The 21,146-nt window shown below is 42.2% G+C and overlaps 4 protein-coding genes and 2 pseudogenes across 5 annotated transcripts; all 6 read right to left on the bottom strand.

Annotated features, from left to right (window-relative positions):
• Positions 1-46: 46 nt before the first annotated feature.
• On the bottom strand, positions 47-3,197 carry LOC117261139 (protocadherin gamma-A5 pseudogene; annotated as a pseudogene).
• Positions 3,198-3,719: 522 nt separating this feature from the next.
• On the bottom strand, positions 3,720-6,347 carry LOC144463858 (protocadherin gamma-A5-like). Its single transcript, XM_078169632.1, has one exon. The coding sequence runs from the start codon at positions 6,174-6,176 to the stop codon at positions 3,720-3,722; it is 2,457 nt and encodes an 818-aa protein (XP_078025758.1). The 5' UTR covers positions 6,177-6,347.
• A 1,034-nt stretch (positions 6,348-7,381) lies between these two features.
• On the bottom strand, positions 7,382-10,015 carry LOC117261146 (protocadherin gamma-A7-like). The gene is made up of 2 exons (XM_078169631.1): positions 9,456-10,015; positions 7,382-8,168 (listed from the first exon to the last, which is right to left on the bottom strand). Exons 1-2 carry the CDS (start codon positions 9,833-9,835, stop codon positions 7,382-7,384), a joined length of 1,167 nt encoding a protein of 388 aa, XP_078025757.1. The 5' UTR covers positions 9,836-10,015.
• Positions 10,016-11,001: 986 nt separating this feature from the next.
• On the bottom strand, positions 11,002-13,365 carry LOC117261417 (protocadherin gamma-A7-like). Its single transcript, XM_078169630.1, has 2 exons — positions 13,082-13,365; positions 11,002-11,788 (listed from the first exon to the last, which is right to left on the bottom strand). Exons 1-2 carry the CDS (start codon positions 13,363-13,365, stop codon positions 11,002-11,004), a joined length of 1,071 nt encoding a protein of 356 aa, XP_078025756.1.
• A 1,457-nt stretch (positions 13,366-14,822) lies between these two features.
• LOC144463857 (protocadherin gamma-A3-like) lies at positions 14,823-17,625 on the bottom strand. Its single transcript, XM_078169629.1, has 2 exons — positions 14,970-17,625; positions 14,823-14,873 (listed from the first exon to the last, which is right to left on the bottom strand). Exons 1-2 carry the CDS (start codon positions 17,421-17,423, stop codon positions 14,823-14,825), a joined length of 2,505 nt encoding a protein of 834 aa, XP_078025755.1. The 5' UTR covers positions 17,424-17,625.
• A 309-nt stretch (positions 17,626-17,934) lies between these two features.
• Positions 17,935-21,051, bottom strand: LOC117261147 (protocadherin gamma-A3 pseudogene; annotated as a pseudogene). Its single transcript, XR_013491804.1, has one exon. The product of XR_013491804.1 is annotated as a protocadherin gamma-A3 pseudogene (transcript).
• Positions 21,052-21,146: the final 95 nt, after the last annotated feature.

The raw sequence follows: 21,146 nt of genomic DNA, 5'->3' as shown, positions 1-21,146 counted from the left end.
TTGTGATTAGATAAAAGTGCAGCCTCTTACCTATTGCTATTTCAGATTAGTACAAGGAAACAACGTCAAATACATAATGAGTCTGGGTATTTAACTTCACCTCTAGAGGAGAGTCAGGTTCATCCAGGATGCTCTTGTCACTCTGTATCCGCTGCATCGTCCCTGTAGAACTGGGGTCCATTATCAGCACGTTCTGACTACCGGCTCTGCCGAACTTACAGTCACTCTTTCTGGAGTCTGTCGTCCTGCACACCTCGTAATTGTACACGTGTTGGAGAGTCCCTGTCCCCAAAGTGTCTGAGTAACGTGGTGGATAATATGGGATGACAGGGAGACTGGAGTGATACAGGATGCGAGACTGTCTCCATCTGTAGATTTTCACTGATATAATAACCACCAAACACGTGATGAAGAGGAAGGAAACTACAGCCAAAGCCAAGACTAAGTAAAAAGTCAGGTTGTCATTGTACTCCTTGTCGTGTGGAAAGTCAGTGAACTCAGACAGCACTTCAGGGAAGCTGTCCGCCACCGCCACGTTAACAATGACTGTAGCTGAACGAGAGGGCTGCCCGTTGTCCTCCACTATAACACTCAGTCTTTGTTTGACAGCATCTTTATCAGTCACTTGGCGGATAGTTCTTATTTCTCCATTCTGTAAGCCCACTTCAAACAGCGCCCTGTCTGTGGCTTTCTGCAGTTTATAGGACAGCCAGGCATTCTGTCCAGAGTCCACATCAACAGCCACCACTTTAGTCACCAGATAGCCCACATCTGCTGAACGAGGCACCATTTCAGCCACCACAGAGCCACCAGTCTGCACTGGGTACAGCACCTGAGGAGGGTTGTCGTTCTGGTCCTGGATCAGTATTTTCACAGTCACATTGCTACTGAGTGGAGGGGAGCCTCCATCCTGCGCTTTCACAACGAAAACCAGCTGTCTGAGTTGCTCATAATCAAAGGAGCGCACCGCGTGTATCACTCCGCTTTCTGCATTTATAGAAACATACTCAGAAACTGGAGATCCACCGATATTAGTATCTTCAAGAATATAAGATATACGTGCGTTTTGGTTTTCATCGGGATCTTTAGCCTTCAGCGTGAGAACAGAAAAACCTGGAGAGTTATTCTCTGTAATAAACGCACTGTAAACACTTTGTGAAAACACTGGAGCATTATCGTTCACATCAGAGACCTTTAGATGAAAAGTTTTAGTTGTTGAGAGAGGAGGCATTCCTGCATCTGTTGCAACTACAGTGATGTTATATTCTGAAACACTCTCGCGATCTAACACAGTATCTGTTACCAAAGTATAGTAATTTCTTAAATTAGATTTAATCTTGAAAGGTGCATTTTGTTCTATTCTACAGTTTACTTGTCCGTTATCACCTGAATCCAGGTCTTTTACATTTATAATGCCAATAGTTGTTCCAGGAGGAGAGTCCTCTGACACAGGACTAGTGAATGACATGACGCTGATAGTAGGGGCGTTGTCATTTACATCAGTTACTTCAATTATCACTTTACTCGAATCTGTCAAACCTCCCTGATCTTTTGCCTCGATTCTGAGCTCAAACTTCTTGTCCTTTTCATAATCAATCAAACCTTTTATTGAAATTATACCAGATTTTTCATCTACCGTAAACAAATCACTGAGAACACTGTTAGGATCAGAAAAATAATACGTCACAATACGATTTGACCCGAAATCTGCGTCACTAGCATTAACAGTGGTTACATAAGTATCTCTGGGAGCGTTTTCCATCACAGTAGCTTTGTACACAGACTGATTAAATACAGGCGCATTGTCATTTGCATCAAGAACAGTAATTTCTATATTTACTGTACCAGATCTCTGCGGAGTTCCACCGTCTACAGCTATTAGCTTCAGAGATAGATTAGGATTTGTCTCTCTGTCTAATGGCTTCTGAAGCACCATCTCTGCATATTTCTTTCCATCTGCATTAGAGATTTGTTTCAGAACAAAATTGTCATTGTCGCTTAGAAAATATTCTTTGAGTCCGTTGACACCCACATCTGGGTCTTCTGCGCCTGTCAGTGGAAACCGAGCGCCCGTATTAGCGATTTCGCTGATTTCAAAATTAATGCCATTAGTTTTAAACGCAGGCGAATGATCATTTATGTCAGTTATTTCAACTGTAATTTGATGTAGCTCCATCGGGTTTTCTAAGATCACCTCAAAGCTGAAACTACACGGCGTCACGTCTCCACAAAGCTGCTCTCGGTCTATTCTCTCTTTCACTACCAGCGTTCCTTTGTCTGTCTTCAGCTCGGTGTACTGGATGCTCTCTCCGGTCACGATACGGGCCCGGCCAGAGCGGAGCCTTTTCAGATCCAAACCAAGGTCCTGCGCTACATTACCGATTAGGGATCCCTTCTTCATCTCCTCCGGGATTGAATATCGGATATGTCCGCTGACCATATGGTTGAGAAACAAAAGGAAGAAGAGAAGCTGCAAATTCTGTCCGCAGCCAAAGCGCCATTTTACGCACCGGGAGAAGGGTGGTATTCCACAAGCCATAGCAAAAAGAAAAAAAATATGCTCCACAACGATCCAAGCACGGTGGGGAATATTAAAAACACACTGACCGTGCCAGTTCAGAGAAAATATGTCCTTTTTTCAATTTACTTTCTATACACGAATTAGATATCAATAAATGCGAGTCTGTTTCCTCCTATGTCAACCCACATACTGCACACTATCCTCTTTTCTCTAATAGCACACGGTAGTAAGGGAGGAGACTGTGTGGTAATGTTTTAGAGACTGTGATGCATTGACCAACAGCGTCCCTTAGAGTCCAACATTAGTAACATCATACAGTAGAGAACTATTTCTGCAAATATGAAGTGGTTCATTACATTTGACTGGTGCATATCAAATTAATAAAAAAAAAAAACTTCAACACAATATTCCAATAAAAATATTAAAATGGGAATAGATATCACGATGACTTTTAGTATAATTCTGCTCTTATGTTATTAACTCTAAAATATGCAAATGTGTTCAATGAAATAGACTTGCATACACGTCGCATAAATTAACAAAACCAAAATACCACTGCAATTCTATAGTATTTGGGGAACCGCTGAGAAAGAAGGAAAAGATAACAACGACCTTCGAAATAGAATTTATGTTAAATGAAAGTAGTAAAAGGAGACTATTTGACTATCAGTAAAATAAGTCACACACAAACAACTTTGTCAACAGTCGCGAGTGAAAGCATTCAAGAGACTGGAGATCACACGCTGCACAGGCACATTTAGAAAGATGCAAGCAATCTGTTAGCATTAACAGAAAATGCAACTAAGTAAAAGCTTTGTGTGGGTGACACAATAAAAACAGCGAACCAGCAAATGAGAATAAAGGGCAATATCATTTGAAAATAAACTTAACAGTGTCCCCAACACGTTTAACTTGAGGTGCTGTCCGTGGTGGTGAAGAGGACTGTATAAGGTGCAGCACTTTACTATCAATCTAACTAAACACAGAAGGAGAAATAACGGCACAGACACAGAGCGACATGATTGAAACTGTCCTTTCAACAGTATAAAGTAATTGTTTAATCAACATGCCACTTTATCAGAGTAACGTATGTGTCACCAAAAACAGCACATCAGATGAAGGGGTTATACATACGTGTAACACGTTATTATCGATGTAATAAAATGTATAACGAGAAAAAAACGACCATAAGAAGATGCTACATAATTCGGCTCACCTCTAGAGGAGAGTCAGGTTCATCCAGGATGCTCTTGTCACTCTGTATCCGCTGCATCGTCCCTGTGGAACTGGGGTCCATTATCAGCACGTTCTGACTACCGGCTCTGCCGAACTTACAGTCACTCTTTCTGGAGTCTGTCGTCCTGCACACCTCGTAATTGTAAACGTGTTGGAGAGTCCCTGTCCCCAAAGTGTCTGAGTAACGTGGTGGATAATATGGAATGACAGGGAGACTGGAGTGATACAGGATGCGAGACTGTCTCCATCTGTAGATCTTCACTGATATAATAACCACCAAACACGTGATGAAGAGGAAGGAAACTACAGCCAAAGCCAAGACTAAGTAAAAAGTCAGGTTGTCATTGTACTCCTTGTCGTGTGCAAAGTCAGTGAACTCAGACAGCACTTCAGGGAAGCTGTCCGCCACCGCCACGTTAACAATGACTGTAGCTGAACGAGAGGGCTGCCCGTTGTCCTCCACTATAACACTCAGTCTTTGTTTGACAGCATCTTTATCAGTCACTTGGCGGATAGTTCTTATTTCTCCATTCTGTAAGCCCACTTCAAACAGCGCCCTGTCTGTGGCTTTCTGCAGTTTATAGGACAGCCAGGCATTCTGTCCAGAGTCCACATCAACAGCCACCACTTTAGTCACCAGATAGCCCACATCTGCTGAACGAGGCACCATTTCAGCCACCACAGACCCACCAGTCTGCACTGGGTACAGCACCTGAGGAGGGTTGTCGTTCTGGTCCTGGATCAGTATTTTCACAGTCACGTTGCTACTGAGTGGAGGGGAGCCTCCATCCTGCGCTTTCACAACGAAAACCAGCTGTCTGAGTTGCTCATAATCAAAGGAGCGCACCGCGTGTATCACTCCGCTTTCTGCATTTATAGAAACAAATTCAGAAACTGGAGATCCACCGATATTGGTATCTTCCAGAATATAAGATATACGGGCGTTTTGGTTTTCATCGGGATCTTTAGCCTTCAGCGTGAGAACAGAAAAACCTGGAGAGTTATTCTCTGTAATAAACGCACTGTAAACACTTTGTGAAAACACTGGAGCATTATCGTTCACATCAGAGACCTTTAGATGAAAAGTTTTAGTTGATGAGAGAGGAGGCATTCCTGCATCTGTTGCAACTACAGTGATGTTATATTCTGAAACACTCTCGCGATCTAACACAGTATCTGTTACCAAAGTATAGTAATTTCTTAAATTAGATTTAATCTTGAAAGGTGCATTTTGTTCTATTCTACAGTTTACTTGTCCGTTATCACCTGAATCCAGGTCTTTTACATTTATAATGCCAATAGTTGTTCCAGGAGGAGAGTCCTCTGACACAGGACTAGTGAATGACATGACGCTGATAGTAGGGGCGTTGTCATTTACATCAGTTACTTCAATTATCACTTTACTCGAATCTGTCAAACCTCCCAGATCTTTTGCATCGATCCTGAGCTCGTACTTTTTATCTTTTTCATAATCGATAGAACCTGTGATTAAAATGACGCCAGTTTTTTCATCAATCATGAAGAAATTCCCGAGACCACTGTTGAGATCTGAAAAATAATACGTCACAATACTGTTTGACCCGAAATCTGCGTCACTAGCATTGACAGTGGTTACATAAGTATCTCTGGGAGCGTTTTCCATCACAGTAGCTTTGTACACAGACTGATTAAATACAGGCGCATTGTCATTTACATCAAGAACAGTGATATCTATATTTACTGTACCAGATCTCTGCGGAGTTCCACCGTCTACAGCTATTAGCTTCAGAGATAGATTAGGATTTGTCTCTCTGTCTAATGGCTTCTGAAGCACCATCTCTGCATATTTCTTTCCATCTGCATTAGAGATTTGTTTCAAAATAAAATTGTCATTCTCGGTCAAAATATATTCTCTGAGTCCGTTGATACCCACATCTGGGTCTTCTGCACTTGTCAGTGAAAACCGAGCGCCCGTATTAGCCGATTCGCTGATTTCAAATTGGATTGCGTCTCGTTTGAATGTGGGCGAATGATCATTTATGTCTGTTATTTCAACTGTAATTTGATGTAGCTCCATCGGGTTTTCTAAAATCACCTCAAAGCTGAAACTACACGGGGTTACGTCTCCACAAAGCTGCTCTCGGTCTATTCTCTCTTTCACTACCAGCGTTCCTTTGTCTGTCTTCAGCTCGGTGTACTGGATGCTCTCTCCGGTCACGATACGGGCCCGGCCAGAGCGGAGCCTTTTCAGATCCAAACCAAGGTCCTGTGCTACATTACCGATTAGGGATCCCTTCTTCATCTCCTCCGGGATTGAATATCGGATATGTCCGCTGACCGTATGGCTGAGATAAAAAAGAAAGAAGAGAAGCTGCAAATTCTGTCCGCAGCCAAAGCGCCATTTCACGCACCGGGAGAAGGGTGGTATTCCACAAGCCATAGCAAAAGAAAAAAAATATGCTCCACAACGATCCAAACAAGATACGGGATATGAAAAAACACTGACCGTGCCAGTTCAGAGAAAATATGTCCTTTTTTCAATTTACTTTCTATACACGAATTAGATATCAATAAATGCGAGTCTGTTTCCTCCTATGTCAACCCACATACTGCACACTATCCTCTTTTCTCTAATAGCACACGGTAGTAAGGGAGGAGACTGTGTGGTAATGTTGTAGAGACTGTGATGCATTGACCAACAGCGTCCCTTAGAGTCCAAAGTCAGTAACATAATACAGTAGAGTAGCATTTCTGCAAATATGAAGTGGTGGATTAAATCTGACTGGTGCATATCAAATTAATTAATTAAAATAAAAAATCAACACAATATTCAAAAAAATATATTAAAATAAGAACAAATATCCCGATGACATTAAGTATAATTCTGATGTTATGTTACTAACTCTAAAATATGCAAATACGTTCAGTTAAACAGACTTGCAATACACGTCGCATAAACTAACAGACATAGAATACCACTGTAAATATATAGTAATTTGGGGAACCGCTGGGACAGAAGGAAAAGAAACAACAACAACAACAACAAAAAGAACTTCGAAAGAGAACCGATGCTAAATGAGAGCGGTATAAGGAGACTTTCTGATTGTCAGTAAAATAATTGTAGTCACACACAAACCACTTTGTCAACAGTCTCGAGTGAAAGCATTCAAGAGACTCTGGAGATCACACGCTGCACAGGCACATTTAGAAACTAGCAAGCTATCTGTTAGCATTAACACAAAATGCAACTAAAAAAGCTTTGTGCGTGTGACACAATAAAACAGCAAAACTAGTAACTGAGAAAAGAGGGCCATACAATCTGAAAAGAAATTCAACAGCGATCCTATCAACTCGTGCAAAGTGAGGTGCTGTCCATGGTGCTGAAGAGGACTGCATGAGGTGCAGGACTTTACCATCAATGTAACTAAACACAGAAGGAGAAATAACGGCACAGACACAGAGCGACATGATTGAAACTGTCCTTTCAACAATATAAAGTAATTGTTGACTCAACATGCCACTTTATCAGAGTAATGTGTGTGTCACCAAAAACAGCACATCAGATGAAGGGGTTATACATATGTGTAACACGTTATTATCGATGTAATAAAATGTATAACGAGAAAAAAATACCATGAGAAGATGCTACATAATTCGGCTCACCTCTAGAGGAGAGTCAGGTTCATCCAGGATGCTCTTGTCACTCTGTATCCGCTGCATCGTCCCTGTAGAACTGGGGTCCATTATCAGCACGTTCTGACTACCGGCTCTGCCGAACTTACAGTCACTCTTTCTGGAGTCTGTCGTCCTGCACACCTCGTAATTGTACACGTGTTGGAGAGTCCCTGTCCCCAAAGTGTCTGCGTAACGTGGTGGATAATATGGAATGACAGGGAGACTGGAATGATACAGGATGCGAGACTGTCTCCATCTGTAGATTTTCACTGATATAATAACCACCAAACACGTGATGAAGAGGAAGGAAACTACAGCCAAAGCCAAGACTAAGTAAAAAGTCAGGTTGTCATTGTACTCCTTGTCGTGTGGAAAGTCAGTGAACTCAGACAGCACTTCAGGGAAGCTGTCCGCCACCGCCACGTTAACAATGACTGTAGCTGAACGAGAGGGCTGCCCGTTGTCCTCCACTATAACACTCAGTCTTTGTTTGACAGCATCTTTATCAGTCACTTGGCGGATAGTTCTTATTTCTCCATTCTGTAAGCCCACTTCAAACAGCGCCCTGTCTGTGGCTTTCTGCAGTTTATAGGACAGCCAGGCATTCTGTCCAGAGTCCACATCAACAGCCACCACTTTAGTCACCAGATAGCCCACATCTGCTGAACGAGGCACCATTTCAGCCACCACAGACCCACCAGTCTGCACTGGGTACAGCACCTGAGGAGGGTTGTCGTTCTGGTCCTGGATCAGTATTTTCACACTCACGTTGCTACTGAGTGGAGGGGAGCCTCCATCCTGCGCTTTTACAAGGAAAACCAGCTGTTTGATTTGCTCATAATCAAAGGAGTGTACCGCGTGTATCACTCCGTTGTCTGCACTGACAGAAACATATTCAGAAACTGGAAATCCGCCTACGTCATTAACATCCAGAATATATGATAAACGGGCGTTTTGATTTTCATCGGGATCCTTCGCTCTTACGGTAAGAAGTGAAACACCCAGTGAGTTATTTTCCACGATAAACGCACTGTAAACACTTTGTGAAAACACTGGAGCATTATCGTTCACATCAGAGACCTTTAGATGAAAAGTTTTAGTTGATGAGAGAGGAGGCATTCCTGCATCTGTTGCAACTACAGTGATGTTATATTCTGAAACACTCTCACGATCTAACACAGTATCTGTTACCAAAGTATAGTAATTTCTTAAACTGGATTTAATCTTGAAAGGTGCATTTTGTTCTATTCTACAGTTTACTTGTCCGTTATCACCTGAATCCAGGTCTTTTACATTTATAATGCCAATAGTTGTTCCAGGAGGAGAGTCCTCTGACACAGGACTAGTGAATGACATCACATTAATTACAGGTGGATTATCATTGACGTCAATCACCTCAACTTTGACTTTACTCGAATCAGTTAAAGCTCCTTGGTCTGTTGCTTCAATGTGTATTTCATATTTCTTTGCTTTTTCATAGTCAACCTGCCCCGACAGAAAAATTACACCTGTTGTCTTGTTAATTTCGAATATACTGTCAATACTGCCTTGCATTTTCGACATAGAATAATAAATCAAACCATTTGATCCGCTATCGGCGTCAGTAGCATTCACAGTAATGATATAGGTACCGACTGCGGCATTTTCAGTTACAGTGGCCTTATAGACTGATTGATTAAAAACAGGCGAATTGTCATTGGCATCGAGGACAGTGATATCTATATTTACTGTACCAGATTTCTGTGGCGTCCCACCGTCTACCGCTATAAGCTTCAGGGACAGACTTGGATATCGTTCTCTATCCAGTGGTTTCTCAAGTACCATCTCTGCACGTTTTCTTCCGTCGGAATTTGAATGCTGTTTTAAAATAAAGTTCTCATTCGGAGATAAATGATAGTCCTGAAGCCCGTTGACTCCTACGTCAGGATCATTTGCTGTCGGCAAAACAAAACGTGCTCCCGGTGCGGCTGATTCTCCAATCGTTAACTGCATGTCGTGCTGATGAAAAGAGGGTGAATTATCATTAATGTCCAATACTTCGACCGTAACGTGGTGTAGTTCCATGGGGTTTTCTAAAATCAGATCAAAGCTGAAGCTACACGGCGTTACGTCTCCACAAAGCTGCTCTCGGTCTATTCTCTCATTCACCACCAGCGTCCCTTTGTCTGTCTTCAGCTCGGTGTACTGGATGCTCTCTCCGGTCACGATACGGGCTCGGCCAGAGCGGAGTCTCTGCATATCTATTCCAAGGTCCTGTGCGACATTACCAATAAGGGATCCATTTTTCATCTCCTCTGGGATTGAGTAACGTATCTGACTGCTGGCGATATGGCTGAGAAAAAGAATAAACAGAATGCGCTGCGACGTCAATCTGTAACACAAACGCCATCTTAGAGTCCGATAGTCACATATTCCAAAATCCATGTTGTAAAAAATGCTATGAATTGGTACTATGCAATCACTTCTCTTAGAAAGCCGAAGGATTAACAATAACGTAATTCAGGTGTAGTAAAAACATCTATATGTCCATCGGTCGTTCTCTCGTGGTGAAAAAGATCAAATCACACCCAGTCTATCTGCGCCAGCCTCAGCGTCCTTTACTGTTTAAAGAATACACACTCTCTGCAGAGAATGATGTAGAAAGGCACCGCCTGAAACATTTCAGAATTATTTTAACTTGACCAACAGCGTCCCTTAGAGTCCAGTGAACGCATGTCATCATAAGGGTGGAAACAACTGCACATTCAGGTATCATAGTAACTACATGACGACAATTTCCCTTACAGAGATGAATGATACCATCAAATGAAAACAAATAGGTCTATGTTAGCATATGACAACTTCAATACCGGGGCCCTCATCAGTAATAACGCCACACAACAGTGTATCTCAGGAATGCAAACAATAAGTACTTCAACTATAGAATGGTATTAAACACGGGAATGGAGGGAAAATGATAGGAATTATAAAGTAGAGAACTGAATTGCCCTAAAAAAAACTGTACAACACGGTCAAACTGAGAACATAAAACATGAACTATAACTTTTACCTTAAGAATTCCACACAAGCTGTAAAATCTGAAAATACCAATGCTTTTATTCTAAAATTAGATCAATTACAACCCCAGTTAAAATAACTCAATCACCTGAAGGTTGCTATACTGAATCAGTCATGTGGAAGCAGCAACAGTCACCTAGAATAAACAGCCTAAGTATAGCAGTTTTAAAATAAGTTTTTACAAAAAATAGTGATGAACGAGGATGCATGAGCAGTGGAGATGTAGGGAGTGTTTTGCATATCAAAAAAATTAACAAAATTAAATTAGTTGGAAGTGTATAGTGTGCAGGTATATTTCAAGAACAACATATAATCTTGGAATTGCAAAATTTTGGCATAACATAATGTCCACGATATGTGGTCTTGAAGCCACGGATACACATGCAAAGAGTTTTACAGACGCAGAATTCTTACAAAGAGGGTCAGACTAACTGTGATGCTGTCCATGGTGCTGAAAATTACTGCACGTACGACTATGGCTTGTATAATTTAACTGAACATTGAAAGAGACCACAGGAGCCAGGTAGAAAAAGCTAACATATTTGACTCACCTCTAGAGGAGAGTCAGGTTCATCCAGGATGCTCTTGTCACTCTGTAGCCGCTGCATCGTCCCTGTAGAACTGGGGTCCATTATCAGCACGTTCTGACTACCGGCTCTGCCGAACTTACAGTCACTCTTTCTGGAGTCTGTCGTCCTGCACACCTCGTAATTGTACACGTGTTGGAGAGTCCCTGTCCCCAAAGTGTCTGAGTAACGTGGTGGATAATATGGGATGACAGGGAGACTGGAGTGATACAGGATACGAGACTGTTTCCATCTGTAGATTTTCACTGATATAATAACCACCAAACACGTGATGAAGAGGAAGGAAACTACAGCCAAAGCCAAGACTAAGTAAAAAGTCAGGTTGTCATTGTACTCCTTGTCGTGTGGAAAGTCAGTGAACTCAGACAGCACTTCAGGGAAGCTGTCCGCCACCGCCACGTTAACAATGACTGTAGCTGAACGAGAGGGCTGCCCGTTGTCCTCCACTATAACACTCAGTCTTTGTTTGACAGCATCTTTATCACTCACTTGGCGGATAGTTCTTATTTCTCCATTCTGTAAGCCCACTTCAAACAGCGCCCTGTCTGTGGCTTTCTGCAGTTTATAGGACAGCCAGGCATTCTGTCCAGAGTCCACATCAACAGCCACCACTTTAGTCACCAGATAGCCCACATCTGCTGAACGAGGCACCATTTCAGCCACCACAGACCCACCAGTCTGCACTGGGTACAGCACCTGAGGAGGGTTGTCGTTCTGGTCCTGGATCAGTATTTTCACACTCACGTTGCTACTGAGTGGAGGGGAGCCTCCATCCTGCGCTTTGACTACAAGCTGAAGCTGTTTGATTTGCTCATAATCAAAAGAACGAACCGCACTAAGAACTCCGCTTTCAGAGTTTAAAGACACATAAGTAGAAACTGGACTGCCACTGACTTGTGTGTCCTCTAAAAGATACGACACTCTGGCGTTTTGATTCCAGTCAGAGTCTCGCGCGCTGACAGCAAATATAGAAACTCCAGGGGAGTTATTCTCTGTGATGTAAGCAGAGTAGCTGCTTTTATCAAATAATGGGGCGTTGTCGTTTACGTCAGAAATTTTAAGGTGTAATATTGTGGAGCTAGAAAGTGGGGGAGACCCCAGATCAGTGGCTGTTATTGTTATGTTATATTCTGAGACGGATTCTCTATCAAAATGTTGATCTGAGATCAAATTGTAATAATTTGTTAGAGATGATTCGATCTTAAAAGGAAGTTTACCATCTATGGAACATTTTATTTGACCATTATTCTCAGAATCTGCATCTTTTATGTTCAAAACAGCCACAGTTGTACCAGGAGGCGCATCCTCAGACAGGGGGCTGGAAAACGACATAATATTAATAACTGGAGCATTGTCGTTGACGTCAGTAACATCAAATATTATTTTACTTGTTCCGGTAAGACCACCGTGATCCTTTGCCTCTACTCTCACCTCGTATTTTCTGTCTCTTTCATAATCTATCTGACCAGACACAGACACTTTTCCGGTATTTTCATCAATACTGAATATGTCGACCGTACTTCCTTTTGTCTGAGACAAACTGTAAGTAATGAGTCCATATGAACCGCTGTCAGCGTCTGTGGCATTTACTGTAATAATACTGGTGCCTTTCAGTGTGTTTTCCATCACAGATGCTTTATACACTGATTGGTTAAATACTGGTGCATTGTCATTGGCATCTAAAACAGTAACATCTATATTAACTGTCCCAGATCTCTGTGGTGTTCCTCCGTCAACTGCGATTAGTTTTAAAGACAGATGGGGATGTCGCTCTCTGTCTAAAGGCTTCTGGAGCACCATTTCAACATATTTACTTCCATCTGGATTTGCATGTTGCTTCAATATAAAATTGTCGTTTGGTGATAAAACATAATTTTGCAACGCGTTTTGCCCCACATCTAGATCCTCTGCACTCCATAGAGGAAACTGCACTCCAACTACAGCTGATTCACTTATTTCGAGGCTGATAGATTCATCTCTATTCAGGAAAACGGGAGCATGATCATTTATATCCAAAACCTCAACCGTTATTCTGTGTAATTCAATCGGGTTTTCTAAAATCACCTCAAAGCTGAAGCTACATGGTGTTACGTCTCCACAAAGCTGCTCTCGGTCTATTCTCTCATTCACCACTAGAATCCCTTTGTCTGTCTTCAGCTCGGTGTAGTGAATATTTTCTCCGGTCACGATACGGGCCCGCCCAGAACGGAGCCTCCTCAGATCTAAACCGAGATCTTGCGCTACATTACCGATAACAGAGCCTTTCTTCATCTCCTCTGGTATAGAATAACGAATCTGACCACCTACCATGTTCACCACATGAAGCAGCAACATAAGCAGTCCTATTTTCCGTCGCAATCCACAAAACAATCGCCATCTTGCGCAGATGTAGGCGAGGGATCCTCGAGTTGCCATCATGGCAACAAAGAATAAAAAAGGTGATATATATCCAGTTATATGTCAGTAAAGCTGCTTCTTATAAATCGGTTTCTTTGTCTCATATAAACACGTCTTCAACCTTTACAGTGAAGTCCCTGAGACCATGTCCTCTCTCACGTCCCCTTAACATCGACAAAACAGAGAGCCTTCTTCACTGTATATTTCAGTCAGGGGATGGACTGAATGACGACATAACACAGAAATTATTTCACTGACCAACAGCGTCCCTTAGAGTCTAAAACGTGCACAGCACTACTGCAGCACTCTAAAACAGTCTGACAGAAACAATACGTCTCCATATACTGCATAAATCACATTGAGGTTGATTTTTAAGACAACACCTGTAATTTAAGGCAACGTTTAACATGGTTTTCTACGATTCCACTGAAGTGACTGTTAAAAACGAACTGTGTGACATCACAGTTCAAATAATATGCTGAGAATGCAATTGGTCTCACTAAATTAATGAAACAGCCATTTGTAAATTAAGTAAAGCATCAACATGGGCTTTGAAGTTATAATGTTCATGACACTGGGCATGTTTTCATTATGCAACTACAGTAATGAGTCAATACACTTATAAATTATCTTACAAGGTGTTACAGTGTCATATGTAAGTGATGCTGTCTCCTATATGTTACATAAGTATGCAAAAATGTATTTGTATGAATTTGTGATCAGTAGTAAAATATACTCCCAAGAGGCTGTTGTGTGATTTTCAAATACTGCAAAGACAGATTAGAATGTAAAGTTTGTGTGCAGGAGATATAGTTTGACAGCTATGTGGTCTCCACTGCTAAACCTGTGAAAATTCTGACCAGAGCAAAACTCCTATTAGGTGATGCAAACTGACTGGGATGTTGTCCATGGTACTGAAGTACAAAACACTGACGAAGTGAATATTAAGTTAACTTCCAGATGACAGTCTGGCTCATGCTCTTTTCACTCTGTATTTGTAGGATCATCCCTGTACAACTGGGATCTACAAAACCCCCACAAAATACCACTCTACTTCTATCATTATTTGGAGAAGCCCTCTGAAACAAAAACACAAGGAGCATGGTAAAGATAGTTGATGTCAAATGAGAGCCGTGGGAGGAGCACTTTTGGTTATTAGAATAATAATTTAAGTAACATTCAAAGTATCTTTTAACAATGAGAGTGGAAGCAAGAGACTCTAAAGATCACTCACAATGCACTAATACATGTAGAAACCAGCAACCCATCCATGCACGTTAACACCAAATGCCTCAAAGTCACATCCAGTGTGAAACAATAACACACCATATCACTAACTGAGGATGAAAGGCAATATGATTCAAATATGACTACAGCAGCACTCCTTTTAAGTGATGCAAAGTGAGGCGCTGTCCGTAGTGCTGAAGAGGACAGCAGACCGTGTGGCACTTTACCATCAATGTAACTGAATACAGAGAAGAAATGGCAAAGAAACGAAGGTACATTACTTGACTCACCTCTAGAGGAGAGTCTGGTTCATCCAGGATGCTCTTGTCACTCTGTATCCGCTGCATCGTCCCTGTAGAACTGGGGTCCATTATCAGCACGTTCTGACTACCGGCTCTGCCGAACTTACAGTCACTCTTTCTGGAGTCTGTCGTCCTGCACACCTCGTAATTGTACACGTGTTGGAGAGTCCCTGTCCCCAAAGTGTCTGAGTAACGTGGTGGATAATATGGAATGACAGGGAGACTGGAGTGATACAGGATGCGAGACTGTCTCCATCTGTAGATCTTCACTGATATAATAACCACCACACACGTGATGAAGAGGAAGGAAACTACAGCCAAAGCCAAGACTAAGTAAAAAGTCAGGTTGTCATTGTACTCCTTGTCGTGTGCAAAGTCAGTGAACTCAGACAGCACTTCAGGGAAGCTGTCCGCCACCGCCACGTTAACAATGACTGTAGCTGAACGAGAGGGCTGCCCGTTGTCCTCCACTATAACACTCAGTCTTTGTTTGACAGCATCTTTATCAGTCACTTGGCGGATAGTTCTTATTTCTCCATTCTGTAAGCCCACTTCAAACAGCGCCCTGTCTGTGGCTTTCTGCAGTTTATAGGACAGCCAGGCATTCTGTCCAGAGTCCACATCAACAGCCACCACTTTAGTCACCAGACAGCCCACATCTGCTGAACGAGGCACCATTTCAGCCACCACAGAGCCACCAGTCTGCACTGGGTACAGCACCTGAGGAGGGTTGTCGTTCTGGTCCTGGATCAGTATTTTCACACTCACGTTGCTACTGAGTGGAGGGGAGCCTCCATCCTGCGCTTTGACTACAAGCTGAAGCTGTTTGATTTGCTCATAATCAAAAGAACGAATCGCACTAAGAACTCCGTTTTCAGAGTTTAAAGACACATAAGTAGAAACTGGACTGCCACTGACTTGTGTGTCCTCTAAAAGATACGACACTCTGGCGTTTTGATTCCAGTCAGAGTCTCGCGCGCTGACAGCAAATATAGAAACTCCAGGGGAGTTATTCTCTGCGATGTAAGCAGAGTAGCTGCTTTTATCAAATAACGGGGCGTTGTCGTTTACGTCAGAAATTTTAAGATGTAATATTGTGGAGCTAGAAAGTGGGGGAGACCCCAGATCAGTGGCTGTTATTTTTATGTTATATTCTGTGACGGATTCTCTATCAAAATGTTGATCTGAGATCAAATTGTAATAATTTGTTAGAGATGATTCGATCTTAAAAGGAAGTTTACCATCTATTGAACATTTTATTTGACCATTATTCTCAGAATCTGCATCTTTTATGTTCAGTATAGCAATCGTTGTACCAGGACGCGCATCCTCAGACAGGGGGCTGGAAAACGACATAATATTAATAACTGGAGCATTGTCGTTGACGTCAATGACATCAAATATTATTTTACTTGTTCCGGTTAGGCCACCCTGATCCTTTGCCTCTACTCTCACCTCGTATTTTCTGTCTCTTTCATAATCTATCTGACCAGACACAGAAACTGTTCCGGTGTTTTCATCAATACTGAAAATATTCCCTGCACTGCCTTTCATTTTAGACAAACTGTAAGTAATGAGTCCATATGAACCGCTGTCAGCGTCTGTGGCATTTACTGTGATAATACTGGTGCCTTTCAGTGTGTTTTCCATCACAGATGCTTTATACACTGATTGGTTAAATACTGGTGCATTGTCATTGGCATCTAAAACAGTAACATCTATATTAACTGTACCGGATCTCTGTGGTGTTCCTCCGTCAACTGCGATTAATTTTAAAGACAGATGGGGATGTCGCTCTCTGTCTAAAGGCTTCTGGAGCACCATTTCAACATATTTACTTCCATCTGGATTTGAATGTTGCTTCAATATAAAATTGTCATTTGGTGATAAAATATAATCTTGCAACCCGTTTTGACCCACATCTAGATCCTCTGCACTCTGCAGTGGAAATTTTACTCCTACTGCAGCAGATTCACTTATTTCGAGGCTGATAGGCTTGTCATTATTTGGGAAAACAGGAGCGTGATCATTAATGTCTAAAACCTCGACAGTTACTCTGTGCAGTTCCATTGGGTTTTCTAAAATCACCTCAAAGCTGAAGCTACATGGTGTCACGTCTCCACAAAGCTGCTCTCGGTCTATTCTCTCATTCACCACTAGAATCCCTTTGTCTGTCTTCAGCTCGGTGTAGTGAATATTTTCTCCGGTCACGATACGGGCCCGCCCAGAACGGAGCCTCCTCAGATCTAAACCAAGATCTTGCGCTACATTACCGATAACAGAGCCTTTCTTCATCTCCTCTGGTATAGAATAACGAATCTGACCACCTACCATGTTCACCACATGAAGCAGCAACATGAACAGTCCTATTTGCCGTCGCAATCCAGAAAACAATCGCCATCTTGCGCAGATGTAGGCGAGGGATCCTCGAGTTGCCATCATGGCAACAAAGAATAAAAAAAGGTGATATATATCCAACTGATATGAGGATAAAGCAGGCTGTGATGTTTCCGTTTACTGGTCACATCTAAACACGTCTTCAAGGTTTAAGTCTGTCCGACCATGTTGTCTCTTTCGTCGCTCAAACCTCTACACAACACACAGAGCCTTCTTCACTGTATAGTCAGTCGGAGGATGGACTGAATGACGACATGACACAGAAATTATTTCACTGACCAACAGCGTCGCTTAGAGTCGAAAACATGAACATCAAATAAGTCCCCACAATAAAGCTCTGAAGCAGAGAACCTGAACACATCTTTACCTCATGTGAAAATAATACTGGAATGTTTGTTAAGCTTTTTAAATTCATGCACGTTTCAACTCGGCACAGTACTGTATAATATTAAGTTTTGCTTAGAAATATAACACAAACAACACCTGTCAAAAATAACAGAAAATGAAATCGCATTCTCAAAAAATTCACGTGCAGCACACTAAATGCGACAGGGGGATAAGCATATGACAGTTATACAAGTTTAAACTTAAGACCCATATTAATTATTTTTTTAACAACAGTTCTGTAATTTGCAAGGCTTTACAAACATAGATGTGTCACTCTCAAAATACTTCGATATCCAAAAAATTCTGTATTGGATCAGGAACATGCAGTGCAAATGTATGAAGATGGCTCGTCACCTATATTGTAAGGCAAAAGTATGTAGGGGATCCGGGTTCTATTGTAGTACTTTTCAGCACTGTTATTTTCATAAATGGACTGTCACTGTTTTAACTCCTAAATGTTTAAGTGCCTTTATGCCTTACGTCAGCCATACTAACAGCACCGTTCTTTCCGAAGAGAGCACACTGAACGTTGCACAAGCACGTGAAGTTGAACCTTAAATAACACAACACTATTGTCCACAAAACGCATTCAGGCAATATAACATAGCTACATACCAAACTTCAAATGAGATCCGTTCAGTAACCTGTGCTTTTTAAAGCCGTATTCATGAAGACTGGAAAAGACGAAACACTTGCACAGGGCGATGCCAACAGAGGTGCTGGCCATGGTGCTAAAAATGACCGCACGTGGGGCTGCGGCTTTTATCAATGTAACTCAGCATTGAAAGAGGATAAAGGGGCCAGGCATACAAAGCTAAAATATTTGACTCACCTCTAGAGGAGAGTCAGGTTCATCCAGGATGCTCTTGTCACTCTGTATCCGCTGCATCGTCCCTGTAGAACTGGGGTCCATTATCAGCACGTTCTGACTACCGGCTCTGCCGAACTTACAGTCACTCTTTCTGGAGTCCGTCGTCCTGCACACCTCGTAATTGTACACGTGTTGGAGAGTCCCTGTCCCCAAAGTGTCTGAGTAACGTGGTGGATAATATGGAATGACAGGGAGACTGGAGTGATACAGGATGCGAGACTGTCTCCATCTGTAGATTTTCACTGATATAATAACCACCACACACGTGATGAAGAGGAAGGAAACTACAGCCAAAGCCAAGACTAAGTAAAAAGTCAGGTTGTCATTGTACTCCTTGTCGTGTGGAAAGTCAGTGAACTCAGACAGCACTTCAGGGAAGCTGTCCGCCACCGCCACGTTAACAATGACTGTAGCTGAACGAGAGGGCTGCCCGTTGTCCTCCACTATAACACTCAGTCTTTGTTTGACAGCATCTTTATCAGTCACTTGGCGGATAGTTCTTATTTCTCCATTCTGTAAGCCCACTTCAAACAGCGCCCTGTCTGTGGCTTTCTGCAGTTTATAGGACAGCCAGGCATTTTGTCCAGAGTCCACATCAACAGCCACCACTTTAGTCACCAGATAGCCCACATCTGCTGAACGAGGCACCATTTCAGCCACCACAGAGCCACCAGTCTGCACTGGGTACAGCACCTGAGGAGGGTTGTCGTTCTGGTCCTGGATCAGTATTTTCACAGTCGCGTTGCTACTGAGTGGAGGGGAGCCTCCATCCTGCGCTTTGACTACAAGCTGAAGCTGTTTGATTTGCTCATAATCAAAAGAACGAACCGCACTAAGAACTCCGCTTTCAGAGTTCAAAGACACATAAGTAGAAACTGGACTGCCACTGACTTGTGTGTCCTCTAAAAGATACGACACTCTGGCGTTTTGATTCCAGTCAGAGTCTCGCGCGCTGACAGCAAATATAGAAACTCCAGGGGAGTTATTCTCTGTGATGTAAGCAGAGTAGCTGCTTTTATCAAATAATGGGGCGTTGTCGTTTACGTCAGAAATTTTAAGATGTAATATTGTGGAGCTAGAAAGTGGGGGAGACCCCAGATCAGTGGCTGTTATTGTTATGTTATATTCTGAGACGGATTCTCTATCAAAATGTTGATCTGAGATCAAATTGTAATAATTTGCTAGAGATGATTCGATCTTAAAAGGAAGTTTACCATCTATTGAACATTTTATTTGACCATTATTCTCAGAATCTGCATCTTTTATGTTCAGTATAGCAATCGTTGTACCAGGACGCGCATCCTCAGACAGGGGGCTGGAAAACGACATAATATTAATAACTGGGGCATTGTCGTTGACGTCAGTGACATCAACTATAATTTTACTTGTTCCGATTAAGCCACCCTGATCCTTTGCCTCTACTCTCACCTCGTATTTTTTGTCTCTTTCATAATCTATCTGACCATACACAGAAACCTTTCCGGTGTTTTCATCAATACTGAATATATCGGCTGCGGTTCCTGTCGTCTGAGACAAACTGTAAGTAATGAGTCCATATGAACCGCTGTCAGCGTCTGTGGCATTTACTGTGATAATACTGGTGCCTTTCAGTGTGTTTTCCATCACAGATGCTTTATACACTGATTGGTTAAAAACCGGAATGTTGTCGTTTGCATCTAAAACAGTAACATCTATATTAACTGTCCCAGATCTCTGTGGTGTTCCTCCGTCAACTGCGATTAGTTTTAAAGACAGATGGGGATGTCGCTCTCTGTCTAAAGGCTTCTGGAGCACCATTTCAACATATTTACTTCCGTCTGGATTTGCATGTTGTTTCAATATAAAATTGTCGTTTGGTGATAAAATATAATCTTGCAAAGCGTTTTGCCCCACATCTCGATCCTCTGCACTCCACAGTGGAAACTGCACTCCGACTGCAGCTAATTCACTGATGTCGAAACTGATAGACTTGTCTTTATTTCGGAAAACGGGAGCATGATCATTTATATCTAAAACCTCGACAGTTACTCTGTGCAGTTCCATTGGATTTTCTAAAATCACCTCAAAGCTGAAGCTACATGGTGTCACGTCTCCACAAAGCTGCTCTCGGTCTATTCTCTCATTCACCACTAGAATCCCTTTGTCTGTCTTCAGCTCGGTGTAGTGAATATTTTCTCCGGTCACGATACGGGCCCGCCCAGAACGGAGCCTCCTCAGATCTAAACCAAGATCTTGCGCTACATTACCGATAACAGAGCCTTTCTTCATCTCCTCTGGTATAGAATAACGAATCTGACCACCTACCATGTTCACCACATGAAGCAGCAACATAAGCAGTCCTATTTGCCGTCGCAATCCACAAAACAATCGCCATCTTGCGCAGATGTAGACGGGGGATCCTCGAGTTGCCATCATGGCAACAAAGAATAAAAAATAAAACCAATTTCCAGTTGATATGAAGGTAAAGCTGGCTATGATATATCCGATTACTGGTCACATCTAAACACGTC

This window comes from Epinephelus lanceolatus, chromosome 7 (genome assembly GCF_041903045.1).
Source record: "Epinephelus lanceolatus isolate andai-2023 chromosome 7, ASM4190304v1, whole genome shotgun sequence".
NCBI lineage: Eukaryota > Metazoa > Chordata > Actinopteri > Perciformes > Serranidae > Epinephelus > Epinephelus lanceolatus.
Note: the sequence above shows the minus strand (reverse complement) of the source record. Positions and strands in the feature narration are given on the sequence as shown.